We start from the raw sequence: 24,734 nt of genomic DNA, 5'->3' as shown, positions 1-24,734 counted from the left end.
AAAGAGAAATTAGTGGTGGGGGTGGGTGGGTGAGTATCCAAAAATATAAGAGAAAACAAAAGGAAAGGATTAGGTATCATTTTGGAAGAACATGATGATGCTGAAATTGTACCTTTGCAAATACATATTTGGCAGATTTTTTTTCTTGAAATGATTAAAGAACAAAGTATGTCATCCCTATCTCCCAGACACTCAAACGCTCCCCCTACAAGTTCTAGGAAAAGATCAAGAGAACAGCATGTATTTCTGCAGTGTGATTCAAGTTTGTTTTCCTTCACTTGGCTGACTTATATTTTTCCACTAGACTTTGCAAAGACCTGGCTTGGGTGTTCAACTGTTTGTTTACAAACACAAAAATATCTCTGACATCTGTCTGCATTCTCTCAGTAACTACATCATATTTCCTGCAATTTCCCACAATCACATGCTGACCCTTGCCATAAACTTAGTATAGTTGCATTTGCTGAAACACCCTTAGCTTTACTTTTCTTTTTAAACATCACAGCTAATGCAAACTGTTGTTTGGAAGTCGCAAATTTTAAGACACAAAGTTAAGGTGGGTGTGTGGTGTAAGTCATCTGGGCTGATAGTGAGTGATGAAAGGTTATGAATGTGGTAGAAGGAGATGGCTGCATCCATTTCCAAAAATTATGGACAAATCATCAGCTGATCAGGGTGCAGTGGTGGAGAGATAAGGAAACCACCGTTGTATCTCTACCAATCATAGGCTACCAGGGCAAAATTGGTGGCTTAACTAACTCAGAGCAGCTAGAATGGATCTCCTAGGGACTGGTCCAGTATCTGGGGATTGGTGGAACACATTACACAGTAGCTCCATTCTATCTGTTTCCTAACAACTTCCCAAGCCTCTCTCCTGAAACATGGGAAGGGCTGAATCCTTGATGCCCTAATAGAGCAGCTTTCAAGTTAATTTTTGCTACTTCAGTAGCACAAAGTGAATTTGGAGGGCAGAGGCTCTGGCCTTGTAATTTTTTTTTTAATTAATTGTGGATTTTTTGTCAAGAAATTACAGTATTGTCCAGGGTGTGAGCTGGACTCCACTGATATGCACATTCAGCCTTAATGAAGATTTTTGTTTACAAGTATGTGGAAAAAGAGATCAGTGTGTATGCCCAGTCATCTCCCAGCTCTCTGCATCCCTGCTGCAGATCTTATTTTCCAAATACAAATGCTTCCTGATTTTTATTTTAGCTCATTAGGCAATTCTTTAGGATAAAGGAGAACATGAAACTATACGAGATAAAATACTGGATCACAATGGAAGAACGCACTTGAGTTACAAGATGATTCAATAAAATGAGCCAATGTTTGTATTTCACTATTTGATGACTAAACAAGGATTTATTGTAGAGTTCTTAGAAAAAGTTTAGACGAAAAGACTCAGCCATCTGGTAACTGGGTATACTTTTACAGAAGGGACTGCAAAAATATAAGATAGCTGAAATATTTATATATATATTTTTGATTTTGGGTAGGAACAAAATACACATGGAACTGCCTGTTTTTTGTATTAACCAACATAAAATAAACCTCATTCTGTAGAATTGTGGAGATGGTCTTTAAACGAATGTTTTCCTGCCCCCATAAATGCAAGAAAATTGCATTTTATGTAGTGAAAATCATGAGAGTAAATGTATTTACAGGAATGCAAGTCTGACCAGAATTACAAATGAAGTGACTTAATCAGAAATACACAGGGATCTATTCATAGTTATTTCGAGATGCCAAGAACTTTGCAGATGCCATTGGGTCACATTGTATAAAGAGGCGGATTTATAATGGGCACAGTGTGTGTGAGAATCAAACAAAACTCCTCAGAGATGTATTTTCTGACAAATAAGCAACATTATTCTCCCTTGGCATGATTTCATAATTGTTAGCACTCTTTTATTTTTTCATACAGACATGAGCTAGTTGTCTGATCACAGGCTGGGGCACGAAGGAATCCTTGGGGTAAGATTCTGTGCTGCACCTCTGAGATGCACAATACAGATCTTGCATTGTACGGGGAAAGGGATAAGGTGGCTTTAAGCCACCATTACCATCCTCCTGATCCTGGGCTTCTCAAAGGGCTGTAGAAACCCACAATGTAATTTAGCCCTGGTGCCCTTTATAAATGATGGGAGTCCTAAGAGTTGCAATGCTGTCTGGATTTTCCACAGCCTTACAACTCTCATAGCTTCTGTCCCAGGGGAATCATCTCCCAGCTGGAAGTGAGGCTTTTAGAGCCCCTTTCCATGCTCTGGGCCTTTTAGCTGGAGCAGGAGTGAGGATCTCATCCATAATTTTGAATCCCAGTTCAGGCACTGACTACTACTGTGGGTTAGGTATGTAACATTTTGCCTGTATTGTATCTGTGAACGTGTACAATAATACTGTAACCTGTTTCTGCTACAGGTTCTGTTCCAGCAGTGGGGTTCAGAGATGGAAGTGCTAGCGTACAATAGCCGTCCATGTTTTAAGTGTCTTGTCACCTTACCATTCTCAGCTCTGTGTGGCACAGTGCTTAAAACACCAGCAGATCTTAGTACCTTGTCTACCCTAATGCTCCCATTGTTGTTATTATTGTTGGAGCTGAACTGCTGGTCACCGCAGTAGGAAAGGTTAGGAAAAGCTTTGTAGTTTAAACAATGGTTGAGTGAGTCAGTGACAGAGCCAGGACTAATACCTGAGAGTTAGTAGGTTGAATATGGGGTGACTCCACTGATGTTTATGAGAGCAGAATTGGCCTGCTGTCTTCAAGTCCCATGTCTTGTCCAAGAGACTACAGCACCTGTTGTTTTACTGTATATAAATAACCTGAAAACCAAGTCACTACTGCTACATAAAGCATCCTGAATGTATAGTCTCATCAAAAGGTATGTTAAAGCAGACTGGTGTGGGAGAGAAGAAAAACTCTCTAATGGGCAATGCTGGAAACATCCTATCAAAACATGTAGTTTAGACTCAACTTGTGGATTTAATAAGGTTAGATGAGATCCATTACATTTGATTTTAGCTGACTAAATACTGAGGTTGAGATTCTGGGACGCACTGCCCAGAGGAGGGGTGGAGTAAGCTTTAAGCCATCTTTGTGACCTGATACCGGCTGTTCTGGGGGCTGGAAAGGCTCAGGACGTATCTTAGATTGCTTTGGGTACTTTCTGAATTCTGGCAGCTGCTCCAGGCTGCTCTACCACCCACAGTGTGAGCTGCAGCACCCCAGCTCCACCCCAGTTCTGTACAGAGGCGTACAAGGATACAGGGTTTTACATTGCTCCAGCCAGCCCTTTTACATGGCATAAGGGTGTCAGGGTGGGGATGTGGCTAGGGAGGGGTTTGAAATCCTGGCACTATTGAAGTCAGTGACAAAATTCTCATTGACTTCAACAAACCCAGGTTTTCAGCAGTATATTGTATTTTGTCCACTATGAATGGAGTTGGTAAAATGATTGGTAAAAAGCTAATGAAAACTGTGCATTAGACTGCAAGCAACAACATTGTTGCACCCAGGGATATGGCTAAGGATTGGGGGTGATGTAGAGCACAGAAATGGTATGTAGAAATTGTAGTGATTAATTGGTACTAGTGACCTATGTTAGTCTCATTCATGGTTTGCAGAAGCAACAACTTTTTCGTATAGTTGCAGCCAACTTGGAAAGTATTATTCAATAATGGAAAGCTAGAAATACACCATGAAGCGGTGGGAAAACCCAGGTCTGAACACCCCCAAACTTTCTGTTTGAAATCTAGAGCTAGATTTTGTAATTTGCGTCCATGTCTAATAAAATAGAAATTGCCAATTTGCAGTTATAATTTATGGGGAACAGAAACAGGCAGTTGATTGAATTTAATCCTGAAATGAGCATGACACAAGGAAAGGTTGCAGTTTATTTTCATACTATGACAAATGTGGTTAGTTGGCTAAGCAGACTGTACCCTTAAAATACACGATTCACCTCTGCTGATAATATCAAGTGCTGAAATCAGTTCTTCAGGCGAAAGAAAACTCTAGAGCTTATTTTCTTTTGGCAAATCAAGATGATGGAAAAAGAAGAGCATATGTCACATAGACTGGAATTGATGGTATTCGTGCTTTCAAGACCTACACCCAAAACCAAACCAAAATTAACACTGGAGTATTTATTTAACACCATAATTAGTTAACTACAAAATGACTCATGTTCAGTGCTTGTTTCAGCAGAAAAATTGCAAAACTATTTTTTTGAATTTCTACTGAGGAGGCAGTTTCTCTTTAAATGAGTAAGGGGTAAATCTGGTCACTGTGCTTTCTTGGGAGAGGGCAAAGAACGTACTATCTGTACCTGGAATCTGGGTTTTGAAGGCAGAGTGAACAGGCACTTTTGTTTTCTGAATAAAAAGCAAAAAGTCATGACATAGAAGCCTGATGATCAACCTTAAATGTTTTTTTAAATTACTTTTTACTAAAGGGAGCTCTAGACTCTAAACATGGAATGACCTAGTCCCATGTTTTCACAAGAACATGGTATTTTGCAAGTGGAGTATAATCTGTACTAATACCCCTATCAATATATTTGTCTACTTTGTCTAGTGGTTAGTTGACAGGACTAGGAGTCTGAACATGAGGGTTTCATTTGCCTCTGTCACTAACCACATCTGTGACCTCAAGCAGGTCACTTAAACTGGCTATGCCTCAATCTGTAAAATGAGGTATTAACCCACCCCATGGGGGGCTGTGGATTAATTAATGTTTCTAAAGCATATTGAGATCCTCAGATCAGAGGCATTTATATAAACACAAAGTATTAGCATAAATTCTGATTTCAGTTACATCCACAACCTGGTTGTTCATGTGTAACACAACATAATTTGGCCAATTTCCTTTTGTGAATGGCTTTGGTTTAACCTGCATTTGAAGTAAGGTTAAGGAAAGAACTACGCTCACCATTTTAAACATTTGATTTGCATAGACTGTTACTACTGCTTGAATGATTTATCTTGCTGGGTTAACCAGTTAAAAATTTCCATTTGTCCTCATCTCTGCCTGACGCATTTCACTTCTGAGAGGGACCACGCTCCCTCCATTTCCACTAATTTCAGTGGGAGTTGAAGGAAGTCAACACTTCCTAGACTCAGACCCTAGATAAAACCATTTTTTATGGAGACGACGTGAGTTAAGAACTGGATTGCTAGAAATATTGGCATTGACGGCCAAAACATTTAAACTTTAAGAAGATTATGCTGATACCATTTTAACCAACTGTAGTTTTGCAAATACTATGCAACCATTAGGAAGCCCCATGTTAGTTAACTGTGTTACCTAGATTGCCAAGGATAAATGGAAAAAGATGAAGAAATAAATACACCAAAAGGGAACGCAAGTCAGCAGTCTATATGAGGCAGCTGTTTAAACAAACTGCTAGACACCGGTGGTGATGTCTAAGAGGTACTTGCAGACAGAACCTTGTGTGTTCCTATCAATGGCAAAGTGTTGCACTTTGGGCACAAATGTCATTATGTTTGTCATCGGTATTTAATCATGTAAGATCAGAATGGGAGGTTTTTCATTGATTGCAATGGACTTTGGATCAGGTCCAGTGTTTCTAAAGCATTTGTCAGCATTTCATATTTTGGAATTCACACACATTTCTACTGGGTTTTTCAGTCTTGTGTATCACTCTGACATAATATCATGTCAATGTCTGAGCTTTTTGATTGTGAGGAATGTTTGTTTTACATGGATGCTATACCAACTTTTAGAAATAGCAAGGCTATGCATGGCAGAGTTTATATTTTTTAAAAAAATACTTACTTGGCTTCTGCAAGATGGTTTGGTAACGCCAAACTTTTGGGTAAGTTGATCAGTACTGAATTCCCTCCATTTCCCATCCATCAGGCACTGTGCTTTTATTTCATATTTAACGTCTCGCTCCTGCCTAAGGCTGACAGGGCTACGTTCAGCAGTAATAAAAGATAAAGCTGGGTCTGTTTGTTTGACTCTCTGAAAAGACATTACATCCAAGTCAGTTAAAAATCTGAAATATGCAATATAATGGTAATGACATTTGTTAACTAGAGAACCAGCTCAAATATACATCCATTCCACTTTTGGATATTTGAGATTTACATTTTCAGGATCACAGCAAGTACTCATCTAAGCAGGATCTGACCAGGTCATTACTTCGGAGACCTCCAAGAAAATCTGTTTCTAGAGGCTGAAAGGAATTATATTGGTGAGTCAATAGATGACATTCTTCTTCCTGATTCTATATTGAACAAATGGCCCTCAGGAAATGCTGTCTTCTTGATAAGATGTAAAACTAAGCTCTGGTTATTAATGTTTCTATGGCACTTTCAATAGGAGTGGAGAATATCTCAGAGCCAATTTTTGGTAATTACCCTTGCCTACCTAAAGCTGCTTTAGTAATTTCAAATGGACAAGGCATTCTTCAGTTCTTGACCTGAGGGCCTGTACTCTGTCAGAGTCTTGTGCACTATTAAACAACTGGCATGTTTCAGTGATGAGTGAAATGATTTCTCTGTATATAGGACCGGGCACTGCAGTCTTTCCTGTGTCTAAACTTCTTTTGAAAACACTAGGAATTTGTCTTGAGTAAGGACTGCTGGTTTGGACCTATAGTTTCTAAAGCACTTTGTAATCCTTCTGGCTGAAAGGCATTATGGTCCAAACTAAGAATTGTGTAAATGAATGAGATGTCACTGATGTCAGTGGTGTTTCAGTTACTTATGCCAGGTTTGAGTTTGGTCCTATGAAAAGTCATTACATTTCCATGCAAAAAAGAAAATAAACAATAGGCTCAATTCTGTACTATAATTCGGCCCCCTTTCTCTTGGTTTAGTGGCAAAAAGGGTTTGGAAAATTGCTGGATCTCCCCAGCTCAAGGAAGTCCTCACCTAGTATAGCACAAATGTAGCTGTTTCCTGGGTCGCCTGTTCTAGCAGCTCCCAGTATCTGGCTAGGGGAGGCATGGGAGGGAACATGATCAGGGTGTTACTACATTCACTTCTCAGTGTACCTTTTTCATTTCTAATCATGGGCCTCACCCTGCAAGCATAGCACTCCTGTTTACTTTGGTGGGAATTTTGTAGGATCATGCCCTATATCACCTGGAAGCAATGGGAGTTCTTCATGCAGAAAACTTGCAGAATTTGGTCCTCTGTACTGCACCCACAATATTTACAAACATCAAACTTAGCCATATGTTCTAGAACTTCTTTGAACAGGAAATTGTTACTGACCACGTTAATTTTGCTAAACAAACTAAACCACATTGATGATTCAAATCTATAATAAGCCACAAAACATAAAGGGAACTGAGCACTTTAAAACAGCTAGGAGAGAAGTTCTCACTTTGGCATTTAACTGGCATTTAATTAAAACCAGACTCTTACAGAGAAGGAAGAATTAAAATGCTAGCAGGTACACTATGAAGCACTTTTCAGTCCGCATCTTATTATGCAATTTGCTACCAGTATTAGCGTTTTCCAAAAGACTATGCTGAGCATTACCTGCCCTTCAGGAGAAAAAAGGATTAGAATCTATTAAAGTACCAAATTATGTCTGTTCTACTATGCCCTGTTGAAGATACCATACAAAGAATATGTGAAAGGATATGTTTTATTAGGCAGGAGAGACTGCTGATATTTCATGTAGATTGTCAGCTCAAAACTGGGCTAGGAAAATCACTTGAGAATAAATTGTTTATGGATTTTCCAGAATACTGGTAATCATTTCGCAGTCAGAAGGAAGAAAACTCATTAAGATGCTTATATTGTCTCACACCCATTTGTTTGCCTTTATTCTCAACCTCAAATTATTACCTTAAAGCAAGGTCTGAATTTACATAATGCAACAGAATAAACACATAATAAACAATAAAAATACTAATCAAATAAAGAATAAACAGAATTCACATAAGATATGTGCTTCTTTTATCTTACTTGAATGTAAAAGCTGTATGCTGAAGCTTCATGTCTGATTGCTTTTATCTCAAAGAAGAATCCATAAATGGAAATTATTTCTTCATGATATCTTGGCTCCTAAAGGACAATTAAAAAAGAAAAACTCTATCCAAAGTAATCTCAAAAATATGTGGGCAGAAATCACAAATCTATTATTAGGAAAAATCTGTCTAGTTTGGTTGTCATGTAAAAGAAAAAAATATAGTCACTGTGAAATTATATTTAAACTAATAGAAAGCTATAAGGAGCACAATGAAAATCAAATACAGACATGAAAAATTATAATGCTTTAGGTCCACAAATGTTGTAAGGGGGAGCTTAAGGCAGGGGGAACTTTTATGTTCCGGGGGGATGTCTCTTGGAAGTTGGGGTTTGTGTCTTTACTTCTATGTGCTCATCAAATTCAAAGGTGTCTCCAATATGTATGGAGATGGGATACATATTGGGATGGAGAAGCATTAGGAGTTTAGCCTGGAAGGGTAGAGCAGGAAGGAAGGCCTTCAGTTGTGTCTGATTACATATAATGAGTTGTCTATTCATCCAGAGTGGAATTCACCACATTGCATAGGGCCAGCACAAGGCCAATGCATTACTTAAGCCTCACCTAAGCCCTCAGAATTGTAAGTGAGACATTTAACCCCCAAAACAGATGCAGCACAAGCAGTGCCAGAGCAAGCTTCTTCCCGTATGCATCTCAGTCTGAGAGTGGTGTTCAGGTCCATTCAGTCACTGGCTACTTCAGAGACAATTATGACAGTGAATTTGGTCTTGTAGACACTAGCCTATTTGGAATTGGACTGCAACTGCTATAAATTAGATAGATAACCATCAATTTACATAGGGTTTGATCCAATGCCTATTGAAGTCAACTCATTCCCAGCTCACCCTCTGCCCTTTTCAGGGTCCATGAATACAATGAAAAATAGGATTTGGAATGAATATACGTAGTCTAGCATTTCTACTTTGTCTCATTTATTTAAAATATTTTTCTTTATCCTAACAAAGAAACTAACTAGACTAACAAATGTAGCTCATCTTACTTGATCTGTTTTCCCATTTAAAATAGGTTACAGATCTGAAAACAGCTGCCATTTTTACAATAAGAAGTATGTGAGTAAAAATACTGGTATCCACTGAGAAACACACCAAAGCCTAGAGACTCCCACCATACAGTTTTGCATTCTTTGTTACATACCTGTTTAAGAAGAAGACCAAATCTCACAGCTTGCATGGAAAAATCTCTCTGCAATGTCATGTCACCACCATTCTCCAGCTGAAGGGAAAGGAAAATATGCCACATATGATGAAGTCCACTGATTCAATATATTAAATAAAAGAAACACAAAGCCAGGCACAAAGAACTTAAGACTATTTCTGCTGCTTTCTCAGTGAGGCAATCTTCATCAGAATGAGTATTCTATATATAAATTGACAATGTATGGTAGACTGTACAGTTGTACCACTTCCTAGTGGTTTGGAACAACTAAGCAATTAGTGACACAGGCCCCAATTCTCAACTGTTTTGCATCTTGTGTAGTCATTTACACCTGTGCCAAGTGACTGTAAAGTGAGTGTCAATTGTTACCAAATCAGAATAGTAGCTTTTTTACTCCTACTGCATAGGTATAAAAAACTACACAAGGTGCAAGACAATGGAGAATCAGGGACATAATATAAAAAAGATCTATTTAATGAAGCTGAGTATATTTATGTTGTGGAAAGTTATGGTAAAATGTTCTGATTTGAGTTTCTATTTCAGTATTTTCAGTTAGAAGTAGCATTAACTCCCCTACACATTTTTCCCTCCTCAGAAAGTATGCGTTTGAGATATGTAGCTGCTGACCTGGGCAGCCAATCGCAACAAAACTCCTAAGGGATCAAGGATCATTGCAAACTAGCAGGACCTCCTCAGTAATGGTCCAAGTTCAATGCAGCTGTGCTCTGTCTTCCTCTTCCCATATTGCAAGGCCACTGACTTCAATGGGAGATGTACCTGCTAATACCATGTATGAATTTGACCCCATCTGCGTATATGGAAAAAAACCCACTAACAGCAAAACAACAGAAGCGTCTAAGATGTTGTTAATGGAAACAGATTCTCTCAGAAAGCATAGCTGGGTGTTTGTGTATGACAGCATAAAAAAAATCATATTGTCCACTAGCATATCTTAAGCTCAGAAGCAAAGATTGCCAAAACAAAGCAATTTAACATAGGAAAAAATTAGACTACGGGTTTTTTTTAAGACAGGGATCATCTGTTATTCTGTTTATACATTACCTGGCTGACACAAGGAGGCCCATATCCTGACTGGGGCCTTGAGGCACTCCCTCAGAACAAAATATAAGATAACGTCTGAGCTCCAATGAATATATATAAACACTTTCAGTTTTTGAACAATGTTAAATTATACCAACTCACCGCATGGTAATGGTTGGACAGAATCTGTGTCAGCCATGGCAGCGGGAGGAAGTTAATCTGTCGTAAATCCTCCAGATGCTTACCTTCAGGATTTGGGGGGAAAGTTTGATAAATAACCTTGTATTATTAAAAGGAATTAAAGCAAACATTTTACAGAGAACAGTTAGGGCAATGTGGGAGGATCCAAATATAGAAGTCCACTAAAAATTCATCACCCAGCCTCACTTCAGACTCCCCACATAATTCATGGAAGGGTTGTTGTGCAAATCATCCACAAAAGGAGCTAAGAAGGGGCATTCTGGGGATGGTCTCAGTGGTCAGGATCATGGCGCACATGTTTGTGTGCAGACTGCCACTTGCATATTAATAACTCCTGCTTGCATCCAATTGTGCATTTTTTTCATATCCCTATCCTGTGGTAGGATTAGTCCACCTGGGGTGTATAAGGCTATGAAATTGGCACATGTTAACATGGTCAGTTCCAGGTATTTGGGTGCACCTCTAGATAAAATTCAATAAAATGGTATGGAAACAAAAATGTTAGACTAGATTTGTATAAACTATATACCCCACAGTTAAGTATTGACATTGATTTGGAAGGTTGCTGGGCTCTGAGGATCCCCTATTCACTTGTCCTTCACCCATCGGGTGTACTTTTCAAGGGCCAATATTTTTCATATATTTCAGAGAAATCCCAATTTTAAAAAATGAAATATTGATTCTGTACAAGTGAGCCAAAGTTTTCACTTTTAACTTTCACTACACATTCTGCGTGTGTGCAAAAGCAGCGTGCCTATGTAAGCTAGATAGGCAGTTGCATAATTAGTTGCTATGGGCGTGCTCACTTGTGCGCATAAATTGGGCTTTGGCGCACACTGAATTTTTGTGTGTATAATGTCAAATGCCAGTTTGAAAGTGTGAGCCAATGTTTCTTAGGTCACAAACACACTATAAACTTACTTGACGTTATTCCATGTAAACGAAGGGATTGAAAAACAGTTATATATCTCTGTCCTGCTTCCCTTTCCAGAAAGGAACATCTCTTGGGTAAACTAAAAACAAAACAAAGGAGCAGAAAACTTAACTCAAAATGATTTCATATCCACATTCTAAATTTCGCTATTTAGGTTTTGTTTTGTGTATGTATCTCTCAACATACTAGCTTTCAGCTGGACTGTATTTGACCTATTCATAAGGCAGCTTTTACAGCATAGGAATTAAAAAGTACTGATTTAATTTCATATCCTCTCACTGTTTTTTTAAAGTAAAATTGACTTCTTGGAAGTTGTGCTCGTGTACTGACGGTAGAATTTGGATACACATGGTCACCAAATTCCACACATTTAAAGTAAAAAAACCAACAACTCACATAGTGAGTCTGCTTTTAAAAATGTGCTTCAAATGACTATTGCCTCTCAAAAGGAGATGAAAATATTATCATGCAAGTTTCTCAGAACTCATTTGGAAACAGGCTGTCGCTTACTAAAAGCAGATCAAGGCAGGGACCAGCCTGAGTCGCTCAGATTATTTTTCCATGAGTCAAGAGTTGCACTCAAAACAAAAATTTCCCTGCCCATACCAAGCCCATGTTGTTACACTAAGCTCTTACCAGCAGCACTGTTGTCAGCCTCCTTGCTATAGAAAAAAATGACGAATAGTTTGGACAGTTTTTAAAATTTGATTCAGTCTCTCTCTCTTTTTTATTTATCCCTCATTTCTGAAGCCAGGTGCTCTTATATCATGAGTTCAGCTGTACAGAGATTGGAAAGTGAGGAAAATGATAACTAATATATGTAAAACTTGTCTAAAAATGACCTAAAATAGCTTGACTGAGCATCTTATAGACTAACAGAGGTTTTGTGGGTGAATACCCACTTCGTCAGATGCATGTAGTGGAAATTTCCAGGGGCAGGTATATATATGCAAGCAAGCTAGAGATAATGAGGTTAGTTCAATCAGGGAGGATGAGGCCCTGTTCTAGCAGTTGAGGTGTGAAAACCAAGGGAGGAGAAATTGTGGAAGAACAACATCGCTTGCCTCATAACCTAAGTCGTGCAGAACGCAACGCCATCCACAGCCTCAGAAACCACCCTGACATTATCATCAAAGAGACTGATAAAGGAGGTGCTGTTGTTATCATGAGTAGGTCTGACTACCAAAAGGAGGCCGCCAGACAACTCTCCAATACCAAATTCTACAGGCCACTTCCCTCAGAACCCACTGAGGAATACATTAAGAAACTGCACCATCTACTCAGGACATTCCCTACACTAACACCGGAACAAATCAACATACCCTTAGAACCCCGACCAGGGTTATTCTGTCTACTACCCAAGATCCAGAAACCCGGAAATCCTGGACGCCCCATCATCTCGGGCATTGATACTCTCACTGAAGGACTGTCTGGATATGTGGACTCTCTACTCAGACCTTATGCCACCAGCACTCCCATCTATCTCCGTGACACCACTGATTTCCTGAGGAAACTACAATGCATTGGTGACCTTCCAGAAAACACTATCCTAGCCACAATGGATGTAGAGGCTCTCTACACGAACATCCCACACACAGATGGAATACAAGCTGTCAGGAACAGTATCCTTGATGATGCCACAGCACAACTGGCTGCTGAGCTCTGTGCCTTTATTCTCACACACAACTCTTTCAAATTTGATGACAATATATATCTCCAGATCAGTGGCACCACTATGGGCACCCGCATGGCCCCACAATATGCCAATATTTTTATGGCCGACCTGGAACAACGCTTCCTCAGCTCTTGCCCACTCACGCCCCTTCTCTACCTATGCTACATTGATGACATCTTCATCATCTGGACCATGGGAAGGAGACTCTGGAAAAATTTCACCACGATTTCAACAGCTTCTACCCCACCATCAACTTCAGCCTGGACCAATCTACACGGGAGGTCCACTTCCTAGACACCACAGTGCAAATAAGTGATGGTCACATTAACACCACCCTATACCGAAAACCTACCGACCGCTATGCCTACCTTCATGCCTCCAGCTTCCATCCCGGGCACATCACACGATCCATTGTCTACAGCCATGCACTGAAGTACAACCACATCTGCTCTAACCCCTCAGACAGAGACCAACACCTACAAAATCTCCACCAAGCATTTTCAAAACTACAATACCCACACGAGAAAATAAGGAAACAGATCAACAGAGCCAGACATGTACCCAGAAGCCTCCTACCGCAAGACAAACCAAAGAAAGAAACCAACAGGACTCCACTGGCCATCACATACAGTTCCCAGCTAAAACCCCTCCAACGCAACATCAGGGATCTACAACCCATCCTGGACAATGATCCCACACTTTCACAGGCCTTGGGTGGCAGGCCAGTCCTCGCCCACAGACAACCTGCCAACCTGAAACATATTCTCACCTGTAACTGCACACCGCACCATAGTAACCCTAGCTCAGGAACCAATCCATGCAACAAACCTTGATGCCAACTCTGCCCACATATCTGCACCAGCGACACCATCACAGGAGCTAACCAGATCAGCCACACCATCACCGGTTCATTCACCTGCACGTCCACCAATGTAATATACACCATCACATGCCAGCAATGCCCCTCTGCTATGTACATTGGCCAAACTGGACAGTCTCTATGGAAAAGGATAAATGGACACAAATCAGATATTAGGAATGGCAATATATAAAAACCTGTAGGAGAACACTTCAACCTCCCTGACCACACTATAGCAGACCTTAAGGTGGCCATTCTGCAGCAAAAAAACTTTAGGACCAGACTTCAAAGAGAAACTGCTGAGCTTCAGTTCATCTGCAAATTTGACACCATCAGCTCAGGATTAAACAAAGACTGTGAATGGCTTGCCAACTACAAACCCAGTTTCTCCTCCCTTGGTTTTCACACCTCAACTGCTAGAACAGGGCCTCATCCTCCCTGATTGAACTAACCTCATTATCTCTAGCTTGCCTGCATATATATACCTGTCCCTGGAAATTTCCACGACATGCATCTGACGAAGTGGGTATTCACCCACGAAAGCTCATGCTCCAAAACCTCTGTTAGTCTATAAGGTGCCACAGGACTCTTTGCTGCTTTTACAGATCCAGACTAACACGGCTACCCCTCTGATACTTGACTGAGCATGTGACCATCACAGATGTAATGAACTAGGAAAGTGGTTACTTTCTAGGACTATGTGTGACTTAGTTTCCCTGTTCAGTTATGTATTGTTGCCGGCCCAAAAGCAGAGTTTAATCAAAGGAGGCCACACATGGGCCGTTGAGGGACCAAGCAGGAAAGGTAAAACAATGACACAGATAAGTCAGTATCATGTACACAGCTTCAAAGATGACGACAATGGCTGGGCCATCAGCTGTGGGGGAAAAGTTACCTAGCTGGCTCTGTCCAGACTAGGATGTTTTACTCTTCCCAAGGCTTAGCCTGGAAGCAAAGGAGACTCAAAAGATCCAAAAACCCTGACTGGCAGAAAGGGAGGGGGGAAATGGTCAGAGATGCTGACCAGGACATGTCCGTGAAAAAGCTGACCGGCTGGAAGGATTCACTGAGGGCATGTCTACACGGCACATGAAGCATAGGCTGTGGCTCAGGTCTGAGCCCAAGCCCCCCTTCTGTCCAAGCACAAATCAGTCTGACAGGTCAGCAAGCACTAATGACCTGGTTCTAGGACCCTGCTGGGGGCGGGTTGCAGTCCAACTCCTGTTGTAACTCAAGTGCGAACCCCGTCATTTTGCAATGTGGACGCAGCTCAAGCCGCAGCCCCAAGTTAAAAAGTCTGCACAGTGCAGCATAGACTTATTAGCATGGCTGTGGGAAGCAATAGTAAACCCAAGTTTACAATGCAGTGTGGGCACTCACTTGCAGGCTTGGAAACATTGAGTCCACGTGCCTGGGTTTACAATACAAAGTACACATACCCTGGAGAGACAGGAGAAGCCTGCAAGCAGCGTAGGCTGTTTCTTGCAACTCAGAGATGGGGGAAAAGACAGACCGGCCTAAGCTACAAATGGAGGTTAAATTTAGATAAGGAAATACCATGGTAGGTCTTTGTTGTTTTAAATCTACTACTCCAAGCTCTGTGTACCTTTTAGGCCATAAAAATCACACTTTGTTCTGATGAAGCTGTGTCTGACTCACTGAACACACATACTGTCACGAGCTCCCAGAGAGAATCCATCATAGGGTCCAACCCCAGTTGGACCTGCTGAATTAGTCACAGTTAGTACTGGGGACAAGAGGGACTATAACCTGGAGACACAGAGAGTGGTTGTATTGTAGGATCTTGCCCTAAAGAGAAGTGGCGTCATGGGCCTGCCACTTGAAAGGGGCACACTTGGGGGATGGGAAGAGGGTCTCAGTGGAACAGCCTACCCAGAGACTTTGACACTGTCATTTTTCTTGTTTATGAGCAGCAACATTTGGAAAAACAGCCCAATCCCCATGATGGCTTTTTTTTTTTTTTTGATTGCCTGTCAGATTGCTCTAGGGCACATTCATTAATTACAATATTGAAAGTCACAATTTTCTAAGTCACTTAAAAACTCTGTTTGCAAATGAAACTTCTTGGGGCCAATGCTGGCCCCCGCTGCAGCCCCTATTAACCACTCTGAAGGCACAGAAGGACCATTAAATAGTCTCAAGGGGCTGAGGGAGGATTCCCTCAGCACAGGAGCAGCACAGACCCAAGGTAAATGGCCCTGAACTGTCCTCTTCACATCCCCCAGTGTTGTGCTGAGAGCCACAGGATATAAACATCATATATATATATATGTATGTATATATATATATAATGTCTAACAACTTGTGTTATGTAATGATTAGTAGGAATTCCTTGCCAAGCTGGAAGAACACAGTTCTATGCAGACTGTATCCTAAACAAAGCTGCCAAGTGTTCACTGATTTACCCACATCACTTAGAGGGTATTTGATAAGACCCCCTATATTTCCTTTTATGAGTTGTTGCAGTTGCAAACAGTGTCCTTCAGACCTGCACTTGCATTCTTTGCAATGCTGAAGGTTAGACTGCTGAAGCAAATCAACATCTGGCAAGAGAAAAAGGCTCTTTCTTATGTAATTCACATTACCTATAGATTGCTCTCCATTGACTTATTTGACAGCAGTCTAACTTTCAGCATTGCAAAGAATGCAACTGCAGGGGAAGGATTCCCCTTTCTGCTATAACTCCTTAAACTGTGTGGCAGCATAAGGGGTCTAGAAAAGCCCTGGATTCAACTTGGGAAGAATAACTAGGGTTTTTTTACTAGGCCTCCTCCACACGCCACAGGGCCAAGAGGAGGTGCAGCCAGGGGTACTGGAACAATTTTTATAGTGGGGGTGCTGAGAGCTGTTGAACCAAACTGTAAATCCTGTATATAATGGAAACCACTTCAAGCCAGGGGATGCTGCAGCGTTAGTTCCAGCACTTATGGGCCTAGCGATAGCAAATGCTGCTACATTGATTCTGGCCAACACTGCTGCTCGCTGGCAGTATGGTTTGGGCTTCCTAAACTACTGTGGAGACAAAAGGGGTCAAGCTTAGGGAAAATGAGCAGAAGAATCTGCCAATTAGAGCAAACTCCCTTCCAGCGCCTGGAATGGAACCCAAGATTCCTGAGTCTCACCATTGCTTTGCTATCAGCAAATAGCTATGAAACTCACTGACAAAGTGTCCTAGTTGTAGTTCGAATGCAGAATGACAACCTGCTACTGGTATCAGTTACTCCATTAGTTCAAGTAGCAGAGGTCAGAGTGGTGGATCTAAAGGTTCCAACCATGCTGATGAACCATGTGGGGGTCAATATGATGCCACATTATGGAATTTCTGGGGGGATTTTCAGGTTGCTTTAAAAAATTATGAAATTACACACAAAAACCTATGTTAAAAGATTGTTAGCATTGCAAAGTAAAGCACTCAAAAGTTAGGAAATGCCAAGATTAAGGTTGGCTTTGCAACCTTAATCTGCCCCCTTGTGAATATGCATTCTGATACAGTCATTAATCACATGATCATATACTCTTTTTTTTTTTTTTTTTACAGGACTCCTGACTCATTCAGTGCATAGGATGAACCTGCTTTGGGATGAATAATGGTTGTGTAATAAAGGAGACTGTAGGACTCTTTCATTGTTGGTTGCAGAAGTTGAAAATTGTGTTGTGAATCAGGCAGGGGACTGCAGGAAGAAAAAGGATGCTCTCATGCTTAAAGAAGTTGAATGTTGTCCTGGAGAACTGGATGTATCTTACCTCTGTCACAGAATTCCTGTGTGATGCTAGGCAAGTTGGTTACACCAAACTTTTCACTTTTTTGAGTACCTGACTTAATATCCTAGGATTTGATTTGCAGAAGTCCTGACCGCTCACAACGGCAGCTGAAGTAAATGGAAGCTATGTACTGAGCATATAAATGGTTATCAAATGCTGAGTAATCTGAAAAGCCCATGAGGAATAAAGCCCGTGAAGAAGTTAATAATTCTTTCAGTGCGCGATTTGGATAGTGTGCAGTAAATAAAGCCTGGGGCCACACAGTAAACAATGCGGATAAAACAAAAAAAATGTATACTTGATCACTAAGAGAGGACCATCCATTCTGTGCATTGAATGAGGCATGGGCCTTGTGGAAAATATAGTTTGTGATCTTGTAATTAAAGACTATCATATTGCATAAGGGGGTGAAACTGAGATGGACGACAACTTTAATCCTTTCATTTCCTAACTCGAGTGCTTGACTTTAACACAACATTAAGTACTCCTGGGCTAAGTTCCCTGTACGCTATGCGGCCATGCAGCAGCCTCTTTAGCGCCACACAGGCGCTAAGAGAACCCTCATGGGGACCTGCCACGCCCAGGGGAGGGACACTCCTCTCTCCCCGGCCCCAACCTAGCCCAGCCCCCAACCTGCTGCAGCCGGGTGGCCTGGACCCAGCCATGGCCGGGGTGCCCAGACCCAGGCGTGGCCTGGCCTGGCCCAGACCCAGGCACAGCCAGGGTGGCACAGCCTGGCCTGGACCCAGGCATTGGTGGAGTGCGCCAGGCATGTCTGGGCACCCCTTCCCCTGCCCAAACTCAGCTCCCCGAACCCAGTAGTGCAGAATTCCCCCAGGAGTAATAAGGTTACAATGGGAGAGGGGAGTTGTGTGTAATATAACATCTAAAGCCTCCAGAGCTGCATTTATAGCAAACCTGCTTATAATCAACAATTGGCTTTACGAAAGGAAACCAAATGTGAAAATTCTGTATTTTTCTCAGTTTTCACAGGGGACAGAAACTCAGAGTAGAGCAGCAAATGTATATGCGTTTATATATATTACTAAAGCTCAGAAAAGGAAGTGGAAGGTTGTAAGGCTTTGTTCAGGAGTGAGGCAGAGAAGTCAGATTTCATTTCCTGAAAGATCACTTGCACAAGCTATATATAGTTTTGCTCCTAAAGCATGGTTGAATAGTTTATAATTTTACAGTATATTCTAGAGCTGGGTGAAATATCTGATGCAAAATGTAAAAGATGTAAAACGGGCTTGCTTTTGATTTAATGAAGCTCCCTTACCCACGCAGAGCAGATCCTCAGAGTAGCTGAGCTCTGCTCAGCACAGCATCTGGGGGTGGGGAACAACGGTCATTTAAAGTTACCTCTGCAATCTCCCATTTGAGGGGATGCAGCCTCAGGACTGGTTCTCACTTATGCTGGCTGTTAGTAACACCTAAGTGTCTTGTGCTATGGGGATAACCCCTAACATGTCCTCCATATTGAGAGGGTGGTGGAGGACCAACTATGCTGCACCCTGGGAAATTCCTGGTTGTCATATTAGGGCACAAAAATTAGTCTGCTGCTCGCCTTTCTTCCTTTTGCAAGGATCCTGAACTCGACCATCTCATGGTCACTGCTGCCCAGGATGCCACTCACTTCTACTTCCCCTACCAATTCTTCCCTGTTTGTGAGCAGCAGGTCAAAAGGAGCATGGCCCCTAATTGGTTCCTCCAGCACTTGCACCAGGAAGTTGTACCCAACACTCTCCAAAATCTTCCAGGATTATCTGTGCACTGCTGTATTGCTCTCCCAGCAGATGTCAGGGTGATTGAAGTCCCCTATGAGAACCAGGGCCTGTGATCTGCAAACTTCTGTTACTTGTTCAAAGAGAGCCTCGTCTAACTCATCCTCCTGCCCACCACAGATGCCCACCACAACATAACCCTTGTTGCTCTCGCTTCTAAACTTAACCTAAAGACACTCAACAGGCCTTTCTCCAGCTTCATACAGGAGCTCTGAGCAATCATACTGTTCCTTTACATACAGTGCAACCCCTCCACCTGTCCTTCCTGAACAGTTTATACCCTGCATGACAGTGCTCCAGTCATGTGAGGTACCCCACTAAGTCTCTGTTATTCCAAACACATCACAGTTCCTTGACTGTGCCAGGACTTCCAATTCTTCCTGCTTGTTTCCCAGGCTTCTTCCATTCGTGTACAGGCACCTAAGATAACTAGGCGATTGCCCTACTTTCTCAGTATGAATCAGGAGGCCTGTGTGCTAACAATTGGTAAATATTCAGTGATGACCACTGTGCAGATGTGCAAGTGACCACTGAAACAGCTTTGGGGAGGAAACTTGGGGAGAAAAAAAGTAACACTATACAGGTGTAAAATCTTTTTTCTTTCTTGCCAACAATGTATAAAAGATTGTTTCAAATATTTTACCAGCACTGTTCTAGGTTTCAGAAGTATGAAGTCTTGGGCGTACTGGGCTTTTCACATCCTCATATTATAAAGGGAAAAATAAAAACTATCCAATGCCTCAAAAGAAAACTAAATCAAATAGTGAAAATTTTCACTAAAAAATGCATGACTTCAGCAGTCTTATTCAATCTTAACTTCCTCTCATGGAGATAAAGCTTGTTCTTTACAGGTGCTCTGATACAGGTGCCGAACATCCCAGAAATATTTTAGATAGATGGATGGGAGTTTTGTCATTCCTTTCAATGGAATCAAGATTGTACCCTTAAGGTTTGATTCTCCACTACATCGTACCCTAAATAGGCAGTTGTGCACATGCCTAGTTGCTCTAAAGTGGACATTAAAACTTTCCCCTGCTGATGTGAACTAGTTCTATATCTCTAAAGAGAGTCTCTCTTTGTTCAAAGTAATTGCAGTCCCACTTGCTGAGAGCCAAAGTACAAGTTCCAAAAAAGACAGCCTACTAAAACTGGGTGTTAGTAGATATAGTTCTTATACTAATTGCACATACCCTATAGCTGACTCCAAGCATTCAAAAATCATGAGTCAGGCTCCCAAACTCATGAGATTGTCTTCAAAATCATGAGAGTTAACAAAAATTATTTGGGAGTTCTTTTTATTTACCTTTTGTTCTCTGAGCCTTAGGGTACAGTTGGTTCAGGTTTTCAGGCTTTTTTCTGTAATCCTGAGGGCTAAAAAACTTAACTTTCTTTTTTTAAGAATGAGATTCTCAAATCACTTGCCTTCAGGAGCTAGGGCTTTAACAACATATCGAATATTGTGACATGTACAATAAAGTTGTGAGACCTAGCAACAACATATCTATATTGCTAAACCCCACCCTATGTTGTGTATCCTCTTCCTTCCTTGTCTATGTGCGCAACAGCATAGCAAAGATAAATCCTCTACCCTTCTTTTGAACACAAAGCTTGCAATTACCAGCGTGGCCTCAGAGGACTGAATCAGAAATTCCACTGTAATTTAAAAATATATATATCTTCAAACCCAGTTTACAATGGGAAGCATTACTTAATCTTTTGAACTTATAGGATAACTGGGATAAAAACATTGTTCAAATTTCCCTTTCCTCAAGAGGAAGCATTTTTTTAATGACAATTTTAATTTTTCTTCTTTTGTATGTAAAAACACCCCACACCACTGTTGCATATAATGTAATTCTGGAAAATTGACTCTCCTCTCTTTCCCTCCTTACCCCCCGCCCTGATGTGACTGCGGCCAGGAGAGAGACTTTTTCATCTCAGATGTGTCATGCATCCTGCAGTAATTAATAAAATCACTGGCTTTTTCCTAAACATCTGGCAAGAAATCTTTGCACAGGTTAAGAGATGTCTACACTCACTCTAGTTCAAAATTAATAAATCTGAAGGATTTAAAAAGCTATACATCATTTTCTAATTTGTTTTTATTAGCTGAAGTGCTAGAGCGAGTTCTATCCAAACAAATTTGGTGGAAGCATCTGTTTCATAATAGAATAAAATGTCAACATCTTATTTTAGAAAATGACCTTCAGGTGGTGTAGACAACACATTCAGGACTGGATTCTGATCTCATTTTACTGGCATAAATACAAAGTATGATCCATTGGTCCTATCTATGGAGTTACTCCTGATTTATATGAGAGTAAATGAGATTGGCACAAGGCTCTTAGTTTTATCCGCTGTGTTGTTTCCCCTACTGTACCTGTTCTGGTGCTCACTGTACCCATAGATTGAACACATGGGGCTTGATCCTTAGCTGGTGTAGCAGCATACAAGTCAATGGAGGTAGACTGATTTACTCTAGATGAAGTGCTAGATCTTCAAGCCAAAGGTGCTTTAATATATGGAGACAGGAATTTTCAATATGATGTTTAAACTTTGTTTTTATAATTGTCAAGGCTCTTGTTCAGCTGCCCAGTGAGCAGTGCTGCCTCGCCTGTTTCTGTGGTCTCAGTCACACAAACACACCCTCTCTTTCTTTTCAACTACATGCACCTTTAATCCTCTGTTTCCCAACAGGACAGGACGTAGCACAGGTATGCAGCAGGAGGAGCCTTCCATACATCATCTCTCATCCACCCAAGCTAACCCTCTGAGCTGCTCCTTACTTCCTATTCCTCATGATTACATAGGGCTAATCCACTGTGGGCTAAATCGGTGCCACTGCAGTGGCATCTATTTAGCAGGTCTGGTGAAGACATGATAAGTCAACAGGAGAACATTCTCCCATCAACTGATGTAACATAACAAGTGTAACTTATATCGTCTTACAGCATTAGCACAGACAAGGCCATACGCTCCCCTTTACTGAGCTAATTGTCTCATTAGCCCAGCAGTTACCACCAAGTGTAATCCCCACTAGAAACAACCCATTGGCTTCAATTAAGTCTGCAGCTTTCTCTGTGCTGCAGCAACTTGAATGCCCAGGGTGCTACAGCTAGCATAGTACTGTCACAATAATGCATGTCGAACATGGGCCTGATTTTAAAACCAGCATTCCATTTTGCACTTGTATCTAATTAAGGGTAGAAATTCATGGATGAAATTAACTGCAGGAGTAAATGACAGTAGTTGGATAAGTACATCCTGATCTGAATACGTATCAGGAGACATCTGAGATGCATCATTTTTTCTTGCAATCAACTCTGCTCATGATTCTGCAGTTATTTGTAGGTGCAAAATGGAGGTGGGTGGGTCAGTGTTATATATCAGGTCCCAGACTAACCCGAGCTGCCCTGAACAGAGGGTGAGGAACAGTTATGGAAACTATAATGCTGATCCTGCAAAGAGATGCACATCATAACCTCACAGAGTCCCACTGACCAGTGGAAGTTCATATTTACATAGGATGTGGTGGACTGGGACCTATACAAATATGTGCATAACAACATCTAGAATACCTGTACCTACCACTATCAGTGGAAACTATAATAAAGCATCTTCAAATTACTACAATGAATACCCCCTAAAAACCACTGCTAATGTGAAAGTTTTTACATATTGCTCTTCTCGTCTGCTATTCTTAGCCTTTTTTTTTTGGCCTGTGCATGTTTTCTCACGGTCTTGTGATCTAAGTCTCCCTACTGCTTCTTGGTTTTTGAATCCTGTTGTTGCACCGGGGTTTGGTTGCAAAGTCTGGCCACATTCGATCTTCCTGAGATCCAGAACTATTTTTTTTATTAGAACCTGACAGCCCTTAGTGCCAGTACTATTGTATGTGCATTATTTGATGTTAAAACTACAATAAATACATCATATTCTCTCTCAAAATGTCAAATGTCAATATGCTATGCCAGATCATAGCATAAAAATCCAAATGCATAAAGAATGCTATGATGAGACAGTGATTTAAATACAAAATTTACATTTAAATCCACTCAGAATACAGTTTCAGCCTGAAATTAATCAAATAAATAGGCCTGATAAAATGTAAAATTATGCTAAAAGTAAAATATATATGTATATATTAATGTATGTGACATAACAGAGAAAACTCTTGGCTTATTAAAAACTTCAGATTTAGCACCTTGAGTCATTTTAATCATGCATTACCCACTAATTTCTACACAAACACTTAGGTCAAACTAGTAAATAATGAAATCAACCACAGTTTCAGCTCATTTCCTATCTCTCACTGCAAAAATGCTGATTCCAGGCAAGAGAATACAACTCTGAGCCAAAGAGTAATTACTTTATGGTGTTCATGACTCATAGGAAAGAATGTCTCAAGAGGATCATCTTAAAAAAAAACCCTAAGCACACTGGTTTTAAACAAGAACACAAGCAAACTAAGGAAAAAGGGCCAGGTTCTGTCCTATGCTTGTGGGCCCCACAGAATCCTCCTGCCCTAGGGGGGTTCCCCACCCAGCACTGAATTGACTTAATGGCTCTATACCAGATCCCCATGGAGTTTTTGTTGCAGGAAGCAGATCAAAAGTGGCCCAGGAGATAGGAGAGGAAGGGACATGTAGCCAGAACACACTGTGCTCCAGCTAATGGCCTCTTGAGGGCCAACACAAGCCAGAGCAAGGAGAAGCCTAGTTCAGAATTCAGGAGGCCTTCCCAGACTACTTCCTATCTTGCCCTGTCTTGGACCTTTGCCTCGGTCTCTTACTGAGTGAGAGCCAGGCACCTGCTCTCCTCCCTGGTAAGGGCCCAGCTGAGCCAGGGTCAGTCTTCTTAACTCCTCCCTCCAAACTTGACACCTACTGCAGGTGCAGCGGGGAGAGACTGATTGCGCCCACAGGTTCCCCTTAACCTCTTCAGACCCAGTGTGGGGTTGGTATACATCATCAAACCCTCCCTTAGTGGACTCCCGATAGAAGTGTGTGGCAGAGAGATCTACTGGATAGGGCACAGACTGGGGAATCAGGAGATAAGTATATCTCTGTTGTTATCCATGGCTTGTGTGACCACAGGCAAATCTCCCCATGTCACTGTTTCCCCATTTGTAAAATGGGAATAATGCTACTTGCCCTTCTATAAAGTGCTTTGAGATCGCTGCATGAAAAATGCTAATAATTACACTACATGCTGCCTGCCCTCCCTTGAAAGTCAACCTTCCTTGAGGCATAGCTGCCCCTGCTAGCCCTTAACAC

General features: G+C 41.2%; 1 protein-coding gene across 1 annotated transcript in view; it reads right to left on the bottom strand.

The window, feature by feature from the left end:
• Window positions 1-4,011: 4,011 nt before the first annotated feature.
• BTBD16 (BTB domain containing 16) overlaps window positions 4,012-24,734 on the bottom strand; it is a 42,691-nt gene continuing 21,968 nt past the window's right edge. Inside the window, exons 12-17 of the mRNA XM_030569233.1 lie at window positions 11,345-11,436; window positions 10,385-10,467; window positions 9,161-9,238; window positions 7,945-8,043; window positions 5,795-5,983; window positions 4,012-4,105 (exon numbers count right to left, since the gene is read on the bottom strand). Coding sequence (XP_030425093.1) covers window positions 4,037-4,105; window positions 5,795-5,983; window positions 7,945-8,043; window positions 9,161-9,238; window positions 10,385-10,467; window positions 11,345-11,436 — 610 coding nt within the window. The 3' untranslated portion in view covers window positions 4,012-4,036. The remainder of the gene's footprint in view (window positions 4,106-5,794; window positions 5,984-7,944; window positions 8,044-9,160; window positions 9,239-10,384; window positions 10,468-11,344; window positions 11,437-24,734) is intronic.

This window comes from Gopherus evgoodei, chromosome 7, assembly GCF_007399415.2.
Source record: "Gopherus evgoodei ecotype Sinaloan lineage chromosome 7, rGopEvg1_v1.p, whole genome shotgun sequence".
Taxonomy (NCBI): Eukaryota; Metazoa; Chordata; order Testudines; family Testudinidae; genus Gopherus; species Gopherus evgoodei.
Note: the sequence above shows the minus strand (reverse complement) of the source record. Positions and strands in the feature narration are given on the sequence as shown.